The sequence below is a fragment of the Nanorana parkeri genome, unplaced genomic scaffold, assembly GCF_000935625.1.
Source record: "Nanorana parkeri isolate BGI_ZX_2015 unplaced genomic scaffold, ASM93562v1 scaffold442, whole genome shotgun sequence".
NCBI lineage: Eukaryota > Metazoa > Chordata > Amphibia > Anura > Dicroglossidae > Nanorana > Nanorana parkeri.
Window position 1 is genome coordinate 632,716 of NW_017306710.1, and position 10,878 is coordinate 643,593.

At 41.8% G+C, this 10,878-nt stretch overlaps 1 protein-coding gene across 1 annotated transcript in view; it reads right to left on the reverse strand.

Moving 5' to 3' along the window:
• Positions 1-10,878, reverse strand: part of EEA1 (early endosome antigen 1) — a 96,721-nt gene that overhangs the window by 1,319 nt on the left and 84,524 nt on the right. Inside the window, exons 25-29 of the mRNA XM_018560237.1 lie at positions 10,643-10,774; positions 9,581-9,766; positions 8,499-8,737; positions 6,028-6,148; positions 493-591 (exon numbers count right to left, since the gene is read on the reverse strand). Of these exons, the coding sequence (XP_018415739.1) occupies positions 493-591; positions 6,028-6,148; positions 8,499-8,737; positions 9,581-9,766; positions 10,643-10,774 (777 nt within the window). The remainder of the gene's footprint in view (positions 1-492; positions 592-6,027; positions 6,149-8,498; positions 8,738-9,580; positions 9,767-10,642; positions 10,775-10,878) is intronic.

Sequence of the window (10,878 nt, forward strand, 5' to 3'; positions counted from 1 at the left end):
GGAAGCCGGGCAGCATGTAATCATGCAAGCGCTGCCCGGCTTCCTGATACAGGAAGCATTGGGCCAGGCATCTGAGCATTTGGGTGAGTACGAGTACTCGCCCAAATACTCAGTATCAGTGCATCCCTAATAATAATGACCTAAGTGAACAGATAGGATTAAAATCCATGAACTAAAAATCTACCAAGATATTTAGCAGCACTAAAAGACACTTAAAGGCCTACAGTCTATAGACACCTCACTTTCACTTATATGAGCTTGCTGGACACTCCAATTCAAAATCAGGTGAGTACAAGCAGCCAGGCAACCGCCATTGACAAACAAAAGTATAGTATACATTTTAGACAATTGTGTGCTTTCCTGCCTAGTGGAAACTGTTTGGGGAACTGTGGTGGGGGTATCTGCTGTGGTCTGCAAGAGCCGACAAACATGCAGTCAGATGTAGGCACTATTTGGAGTGTGTCATTACAGTATGGAAATATTATCACTTACCCTTCTTATTGTTACAGAAAAGCCTTTCCCGCACTCCATACAGTTTTGTACTTCATGGTCCTCCGTCCACTTCCTGTTAATGGCCTGACTGTGTTTTATCTGTGATGTGGAAAAGAAACGTTTAGAATGAATAAGCCATATCTACTTAAGATATATCAGTGTATTCAGGCATTATGGGTGGAGTTACATATGGGTGTGCATACTGGAGTTAATGAGGAGGTAGAGGCTTAGCTTTTTACATAGAAAGGGCTGCAAGGGCTGGTAATAATAGAGGATTTTAACTATCCTGAAATTGACTGCTGTAATGGCACTGCTGGGACAGTAAAAGGGCGGGCATTTAAAAAGGTATTACAAGACACTTTTATGGTATAGTCTAGAAATGATGCTCGGCTGGATCTGGTAATCTCAAACAATGCGGAGCTTATTACAAATGTTCATATAAAAGAAAATCTGGGTGGCAGTGACAATAACATGATTTCATCTAATTAGAGTTGTAAAGAATAAGCACATACTGGAACACAATGCTGAGGGCTGCTCTTCAAGACTTAGGCTGGGAGGGAATATTGTCATCAAAAAACAAAGAACAGAATGGGACTGTTTCAAATCACTGTTTTCACAACACAATGCTAAATATATTTCTGTGGGCAATAAGTTTAAAAGGAGAACTATGAGGTGAGTGATTTTCATAGTTCTAGGGTACCTGTGACAATGAAACCATCACAGGTCGGCTCAATAGATCGGGAAGTGAGTGAACACATACCGTCGCTCGCTCACTTCTCGATCCAATCCCTGTAGAGAGCCATGACTATCACTCCCGGCTCCCTGCAGGGATTCCCCCTCCCCTGTCCGATCCTCCAGCGCTGACTGGCGGAACTGACGGGGGAGGGGGCGGGTACAGCTGGCTCTGCCTCTAGATAGACAGAGCCAGCTGTCAATCCCGCAGCTGGGTGGATCTTGACAGTAATGTCGGGATCCGTCCCGGCTGCGGCGGTCTCAGTATACCGCAAGCTACAGCTCGCGGTATACTGAGCTTAGGGTGACAGGAGGACACTAATTTGTGTCCTCCCGTTACCCTTAGGAGAACTATGGGGAAAAGCCCTGACCCCGTAGTTCTCTTTTAACCCTTTCACTGGTGTTTTTTTGCACACGTTATAATCCACATTTTAGGTCTAAAAATTACTAAAACCCACAAAACATTACGCACACGCACGCACACACACACAGTTTGATAAAAGACCACATAGAAGAGTTATTACTAGAAAACAAGATTATAAGCGATAGTCAGCACGGATTCACAAAAGACAAGTTGTCAAACGAATCTACTTTCTTTTTATAGGGAGGGAAGCAATAATCTAGACAAAGCACTGGCTGTGGATATAGTATACTTGGACTTTGTTTGACACAGTTCCCCACAGACAGCTAATTGGTACGTTAAGGTCTATAGGCTTGGAACATTCAGTCTGTAAATGGAAAGAAAACCGTATTGAGAGAGTAGTGATTAAAGAGTTATACTCTGAATGGTCTGATGTTGTTAGTGGTGTACCCCAATGTTCAGTGTTGGGACTCTTACTTTCTAACTTATTTATAAATGACAGAGTTTGGGAATAAAAGTACCATTTCTATGTTTGCAGATAACACTGAGCTGTGTAGTGAGATAAAATCCAAGAACTTACAAGCAGATCTGAATGCACCAGATGATTGAGCAACTATAGGCAAATTAGGTTTAATGTTAACAAATGTAAAGTAATACATTGGGGACTAAAACATGAGTACATTTTAAGGGAAGTTTACCTGGTAAAGTCAATAACCTTGAAGGACCTGGGTGTTCTGTAAGATCATAGACTTAATAATAGAATGAACTGCCAAGCTGCAAAGCAAGCAAAATCTTATCTTAAAGCCTTATCCAAGATATATGCTTGGATAAGGCTTTAAACAGGGCTCTAGGAAATCTGCACCTCCCTGAAATGTTTTAAGGCCCGGTTCACACCTGGGCGTTTTGTAGCGGGTTTCGAAAGCTCTGCAAAACGCTCAAACATCGAAATCCCATTATTTCTTATGGGTATGGTTCACACCTGGGCGTATTACAGGCCGTAGGAACGCGCTACAAAACGTCCTACGCCCAAAGAAGTACAGGAGCTTCTTTGGGGCGTTTTTGTTGCGCGTTTCCATTGGGATACAGCCAAGTAGCCCTCGGAAACGCGTGTTTGTTGCACGTTTTTTACAGCAAATCGCGGTAAAAACGCGCATCTTCGATACGCCTAGGTGTGAACCCAGCCTAACATGCCTGGACATATGACCGAGTTTTGTGAAGTGGATAGGGAGCGCTCCCCTGCTATTGCTTTTTACTATGAAACTTGTTGAGAAATCAAATTCTCTTCAATGTAACACGCTTCCCAGAAGACTCGTGGACAAACCATGATGAGGGACAGACATTATCGTTATCATTATCTTATATGTACTTTATACATTACACAATTCATGTCACATACATTCTGTTAAAATGAAATTGTGTTTTGATTTGACACCTTACATCCTTAGTAATTAACAAAGTAACAAATTAACTTCCTTACATTAATAAAGGTCACACCTAACCACCTTAAGAAAGATGTAGCCATTTCTACTGTAACTATCACTCCCGGCTCCCTGCAGGGATTCCCCCTCCCCTGTCCGATCCTCCAGCGCTGACTGGCGGAACTGACGGGGGAGGGGGCGGGTACAGCTGGCTCTGCCTCTAGATAGACAGAGCCAGCTGTCAATCCCGCAGCTGGGTGGATCTTGACAGTAATGTCGGGATCCGTCCCGGCTGCGGCGGTCTCAGTATACCGCAAGCTACAGCTCGCGGTATACTGAGCTTAGGGTGACAGGAGGACACTAATTTGTGTCCTCCCGTTACCCTTAGGAGAACTATGGGGAAAAGCCCTGACCCCGTAGTTCTCTTTTAACCCTTTCACTGGTGTTTTTTTGCACACGTTATAATCCACATTTTAGGTCTAAAAATTACTAAAACCCACAAAACATTACGCACACGCACGCACACACACACAGTTTGATAAAAGACCACATAGAAGAGTTATTACTAGAAAACAAGATTATAAGCGATAGTCAGCACGGATTCACAAAAGACAAGTTGTCAAACGAATCTACTTTCTTTTTATAGGGAGGGAAGCAATAATCTAGACAAAGCACTGGCTGTGGATATAGTATACTTGGACTTTGTTTGACACAGTTCCCCACAGACAGCTAATTGGTACGTTAAGGTCTATAGGCTTGGAACATTCAGTCTGTAAATGGAAAGAAAACCGTATTGAGAGAGTAGTGATTAAAGAGTTATACTCTGAATGGTCTGATGTTGTTAGTGGTGTACCCCAATGTTCAGTGTTGGGACTCTTACTTTCTAACTTATTTATAAATGACAGAGTTTGGGAATAAAAGTACCATTTCTATGTTTGCAGATAACACTGAGCTGTGTAGTGAGATAAAATCCAAGAACTTACAAGCAGATCTGAATGCACCAGATGATTGAGCAACTATAGGCAAATTAGGTTTAATGTTAACAAATGTAAAGTAATACATTGGGGACTAAAACATGAGTACATTTTAAGGGAAGTTTACCTGGTAAAGTCAATAACCTTGAAGGACCTGGGTGTTCTGTAAGATCATAGACTTAATAATAGAATGAACTGCCAAGCTGCAAAGCAAGCAAAATCTTATCTTAAAGCCTTATCCAAGATATATGCTTGGATAAGGCTTTAAACAGGGCTCTAGGAAATCTGCACCTCCCTGAAATGTTTTAAGGCCCGGTTCACACCTGGGCGTTTTGTAGCGGGTTTCGAAAGCTCTGCAAAACGCTCAAACATCGAAATCCCATTATTTCTTATGGGTATGGTTCACACCTGGGCGTATTACAGGCCGTAGGAACGCGCTACAAAACGTCCTACGCCCAAAGAAGTACAGGAGCTTCTTTGGGGCGTTTTTGTTGCGCGTTTCCATTGGGATACAGCCAAGTAGCCCTCGGAAACGCGTGTTTGTTGCACGTTTTTTACAGCAAATCGCGGTAAAAACGCGCATCTTCGATACGCCTAGGTGTGAACCCAGCCTAACATGCCTGGACATATGACCGAGTTTTGTGAAGTGGATAGGGAGCGCTCCCCTGCTATTGCTTTTTACTATGAAACTTGTTGAGAAATCAAATTCTCTTCAATGTAACACGCTTCCCAGAAGACTCGTGGACAAACCATGATGAGGGACAGACATTATCGTTATCATTATCTTATATGTACTTTATACATTACACAATTCATGTCACATACATTCTGTTAAAATGAAATTGTGTTTTGATTTGACACCTTACATCCTTAGTAATTAACAAAGTAACAAATTAACTTCCTTACATTAATAAAGGTCACACCTAACCACCTTAAGAAAGATGTAGCCATTTCTACTGTATTAAATGTTTCTTAACCCCTTCGTGACTGACGACGTACAGTGTACGTTGCCAGCACCGGGGCTGTTTAAACTTTTGCCGCCGGGACTCTGTTTAAACTTGTAGAGCCGACCAGTCAGCGCTGGAGGATCGGAGCGGTGAGAATCTGCAAGGAGATGTGAGTGACAGTCACGGCTCTCTGCAGGGATAGATCGAGAAGTGAGCGAGTGACGGTATGTGTTCGCTAACTTCCCGATCTATTGAGCCTACCTGTGACAGTTTCATTGTCACAGGTCGGCTAGAACTGTGAGGCTGAGTGATTTTCACTCGCCTCATAGTTCTCCTTTAAGTGTTTCTAATGCTTATGTTTCCTTTTCGATATATCTATGTTCTTTCTTTATGGTTCTAATCCCATGGGTACATCTATATCCCTTATTTGTTCCCTTTATGATATTCCCACCCTAACCACATTCCTCCCTTTTATGGATCTCCACTTTTTTTTTAGAAATGATCGGCCATAATATAGAATCGCCAAGATCCATGTAACGTGTCTGTTGTCAGTCTACTCTATTTTGAAAAAAGGACAATAAAATATTTCAGAAGAGAGGTATAGACTCCAGAAAGGCACATAATCCTGCCCCTGTACAAAGCATTAGTAAGACTTCATCTGAAATATGCAGTTCAGTTTTGGGTATCAGTTCACACAAAGGATGCTGGGAAACTGGAGAGGGTGCAGAGAAAGGGAACTCATAAGAGGAATGGAGGAGGAAAGCTATGAGGAAAGGTTAGCCGAACTGAATTTATTCTCTGCAGAGAAGAAGCATCATGATCACCGTGTATAAATACATAAACGGTCCATATAGTGAATTGGTACAAAATGATTCACTCATCCAAAGGACAAGGAGCATTTTTTTGCAGCTGGAGGGAGAGAGGTTTAACCCTTGCATACAGAAAAGCTTCTTCACAGTAAGAGTTGTGAAAATGTAGAGTCTACCTCCGGAACTAGTACTAGCCAACTCAGCTGATTGTTAAAAAATGTGTATTCCAAAATGCACAGAATATAACTGGATATGGCTGACTTATAACGGACTTCATGTAAGGCCAAAGTCTACCTGTAGGGACTGATTTTCTCTACCAAGCTCCTCCATGGCGTAGGTGGTTTCATCTACTTTTTTCCGGAGTTCAACAATTTTGGCTTGCAGCTTTTCAATTTCCCCTTCACTTTTCAGATACCTAACAGAAGAAAAAAAAATGAATTAAGAATTCATGTTAGAATGAAAGTAAATGTAAAAACCTGAACAATTGACTTCACTTATTTGTTTTTTTTACTTCTTTTTTTGGTCTGTAAATTATACTATTGAGTGTTTTGCTATATCCGTTCAATAAGTGCACAGAAATACTGTTTTTGGGTTAAATATACATTAAGATGGGTCCATAAAGAGAGACAGAAGAGAGATATACAATTTTAGAATAAAACAGAGCACAGATCCACATTCACTTTCCAATATGGACTCAAATGTAATGCCCAACTGTTTGGCAGATATGAGCATATGAAGAACGTTCTACCTCACGTGCATCTCTGGTTACACGAAGAAGCCCGGGGAATTACTTGTACTGTACATCTTTGTAAGTCATACTTTTTTTGTTATGTTAGAATCTGCCCTCCTCCAGCAATGCAAGGTCGGTAATCCATGCTGCTGCACCATCTCTGTCTTTATCTCCTGTACCAGCTATCTTCCTTCCATGGTATCCACTGGTGACCTAACTCCTGTGCATGCACACTGGAGTTACTGGAGTTACAATGTCCCGCTACTCAGTTCCTACACTTAGCATCCTACAGATGACGAACGTTTACACTAAACTGAATGAACTACAGGAAGTATACTAAAAAAAATTGTAACAGACAGGTAAAGTTTTCCTTATTTTAATTTTTTTACTTTTCCTTTTTTTCTTTCCAGTTAGTTTAGTGCTCATTTTGGTCTAGAGGCTAAAATAAAGATAAAGCACTCACCTGATCCTCATTCCCACGTGGCTGCTAGATCTGTCCCTGCAGCCTCTTCTCCCCTGGGCTGCGGCAGTCCAAGGCCCATGACATCGTCACGTCTAATGCAAGTGAATTAGACGTGAGGACGCCGGGAGACATTCCACCAGAGCAAAGAGGGAGAGAGGAAAACAGTCACTGCAGCAGGACCAAGGATCAGGTGAGTGTATCTTTTTTATTTTATCCCCAAGAACAAAACAAACACTTCACCCACTGCATGGGCTAATTTTTTGATTGCCCGGCGTTCTTTAACAAAACATGATTTAAGACACTCGGCGTGTATATATAAACAACGAATACGTATTCCTATGCTCCCTTTCATCATCTAGTGGCCATAATGTAATATTACAACAGTGCACTTAAACTTAGAAAAATATAAGAATAATCGTTTTTGGCATTAATTATCCAAAAGAATCGTTCACAGATATTAACAGGACAAAAAGGACCCAAAAACTGTTTAAAAATAGACCCCGTAGAGTATCAGAGATTATTACTTGAAAAAAACAAAACAAAATCAAAGCAAATACAATATAAAGAGTATTGTACAGTGGTTACAGCATTAGTGACTGCTATAGGAGTGACTGCTACTTCAGTCCATTGAGCATAGACCGTGTTCTATTTTGATGTTAGGTAAGTATAGGAACGTCACTAGCACACCAACACTTAGCATAGGTAAGTATAACTTACCTATGCTAAGTGCGGCGCCATCCGCGGTCACTGCGAGCACCCTCAACTAACAATTGGGAAGTTCCGGTAAGGAGTGCTACAGGTCCTTGGATTCCTATTTTGATTTTAGACTCCAAGTGGTCTGACCCTAAAATCAAAACTAACATCAGGAAAAGCAAGCATTACCTTCATCTTCTATTACTGATCCATTTCTTTTTTTTATATACATTGTGGGGAAGGGCTGGACCTTATTTCAGATTTAGTTTTTAATATGTCTCTATTTGAATAGCTATGCTCATTTGCTTTCCTAGCAGCTATATCGCTGGAACACAAAATGTATAAAGTAAAGTGAGAGGTGTCATTTCAACAGGAAATCTGGCAACACCTGTTTCAGAACAACTGTCAGTGGTGGGATTTGCCCTCACTTTGTGGAGATTTCATCTAATTTTCTATTTTTCTAGGACAGGAAGTAACTGGGTACAGAGACAGCAGTAAAAAAAGAAATAGACAACCTTTCCTGCTTCCATCCAAAGCTAGAATAAATGTGTGGCAAGAGTTCCACTTTAATTTCAGAAATATTTTATTGAAACAAAACCCCTGATTAAGATAACTAGACTAAAATGGCACTGCAACCAATGAGTTGCCTATTTCAACCAATTCAATTGTATCTTCCAAATGAACAAGCAATCAGATTCCCATAAGCTTCACTTAGTGTTTTGGTTTTGTAGAAGTGTTTGTGGAAGTTACAAAATCTATACAGGGATACCTCCACCGATATAAAAAGAAGTAAGTCACCCATTCCATTTGAGTCATGGGGTAATTTAAGCGATAGGTGTGCGTTGTATGGGTTCCCCAGGAAAAGTGCATAGAACCCACCTTTCTAGAAGTGCACGTCTCTCATCCTGGTTATTTTGGACTGTTGCCTCCAGCACTGCAATCTCCCCTCGGAGGTCATCAGTTTGCTTTTCCAGCTCACTAACTCTGCGCTGACTGCTTTGCCATTCCTTCTTTAAAGTAGCCAGATTTTCATTTAAAGCTGTGATTTGCATATTGAGCTTTGACTCGTTCTCGTCTTGCTTCTTTCTCTGCTCTTCTTTTTCCTTTGTTTCTGTGGTCTAGAAAAGAGTGAAATGACAACCAACCAATTATTTGTGAGGTGCCATTGGAAAGTTCTAAAATATTGTAAATTAGGGATGAACTTCCAGCATCAGGGAGCTGGACGGCGAGTTATTGCACGCTGCCCGGCTTCCTGATTGGCCAGGAAGTCTGCTCCAATGCTCCCTCGTCACCAGTAGTGATGGGCTCGGGCGTGTTCGCAGCTCCACGTGCCAAGCCCGCCGGGCGGCTGACAGCGTGCAGCGCCAATCACAGGCACTGAGACATGTTCCCGGTCCGTAGCTGCAGAGATCGGGAAATGTCTCAGTGCCTGTGATTGGCGCTGCACGCTGTCAGCCGCCCGGCGGGCTTGGCACGTGGAGCTGCGAACACGCCCGAGCCCATCACTACTGGTGACGAGGGAGCATTGGAGCAGACTTCCTGGCCAATCAGGAAGCCGGTGGGTGGGTAATGACTCGCCCCCTGGCTTCCTGATTGGCCGGCTCCATGCTTCCTCATCACCTGGAGACGAGGGAGCATGGAGAAGTCTTCCCTGCTAATCGGGAAGCCGGTCGGCTAGTCATTACACGTGGCCCCTTCCTTAATGGGACTTCCAGTATCAACGAGTACCGATAAAAAAAAATAAAAAAAAAATAAAAATCGGTAAAAGAAATATTGGTACTTGAACTCAATACCAGAAAAACGATGTCGGTGCATCCCCAATGTAAATGTATTCACAGCTAGGCAGCACTGCAATTTATCATAAAGGATTTTTTAGAAATTACTGTTTAAATCTTGAAGAACTAGCAGCAAACAATTACATATAATATTGATTGTGAGTGTTATGGACAATTGTGACTTACCAGTTTATTCTGCAGCTCTATATGCTGCTTTTTCCATTCCTCGTCCTTCCTTTTCATTTCATCTTTTAGAGTCTGCTGTAGCTTCTTCTCTTGCTGAAGAGCTGTAGTAGAGCCTTCAAGCTTACCCTGCAGCTCAAGCTTCTGCTTAATCAGTAGCTGTTTGGCTTCCTCTAAACTGCTTGTTTGCTATTAAAAAGAACACATACTTTGAGTAGAGTTTAATCCAAGATTATTGCTTAAACTTCCATTATTGACCATTGTCATCCTCCCTGCCTCTCTAACCAGCAATTCCTGGCTGTGAAGGTGACAGCTGAGACTTGTTAAATAATACAGCAGAGGCTGCAGCTGCTGCAGTCACAAATGGAGCTCCTGTGCAATGTTTGTAGACACACGACTGTGCATGGTTTGTGGTAAAACCCAATAAGATAGGCGTTGCTGGAATGCATAGGTGTGAAGCTGGCCTTCATGATATTTTACTAAACACATACCTGCATTATTAGTGATTTAAAAAAAAAAAATCTAAAGAATAAATCTGCCTGGATTTGAGGTATAAGGAACACAAAGTGACCGCTGCAAGAGGTCACGTTTCAATTAACCCTGCTTGTAATAGAATGGCATCTATACTTGCCTTTCTAGTGGCCTGTGTCTTGATATGCCGCCATTTTTACCGGTCCCCAGCTGCTCAATACTTCTAAGTGTTTAATATATCAGCCCCACTACTGCACACTGCGGTTCCTCTGTCAGTTCTTACATCCTGTAGTGACATGCAAGCCAACGAGAAGAAATACAGCCTACAGCAGGAGGAGCAGCTATTCACACACTCTGAAATCTATGGGAATACCTGTAGTGGCCACGGAATAGCTAAGTGGCAGTGTTTAAAGACACATGTTTAAATATCAAGAAAATATTTATACATAAATATTTTAAATCATGTGTATGCTGACCTCTGACATATAACATTTTATCCTTAATACACACAGTAGCTATGAGATATACACTAAAAAAATCTGTTGTACAGTTTCTATTTTTATATATAAAATGACTACAGTTCATCAAAGTTACCTTTCGGAATTCTTCTTTAACATTCTTGAGTTCCTCGTGTTTTTTAGTTAGTTCACCTTCTATCTGTTGCTTGACGGAAGTCAGATTAGTGGCATTCGCTCTTTCTTCACTCAACTCTTTGTCAATGAGGGCCTGAAATGAGCAGTAGGCAATGACTATCTTGATCTCCCCCAAGGCCCCCATTTGGGCGCTGTGCGCACTTGTCTTCTGCCCCCCCCCCCCTGTGCCTGCTGCGC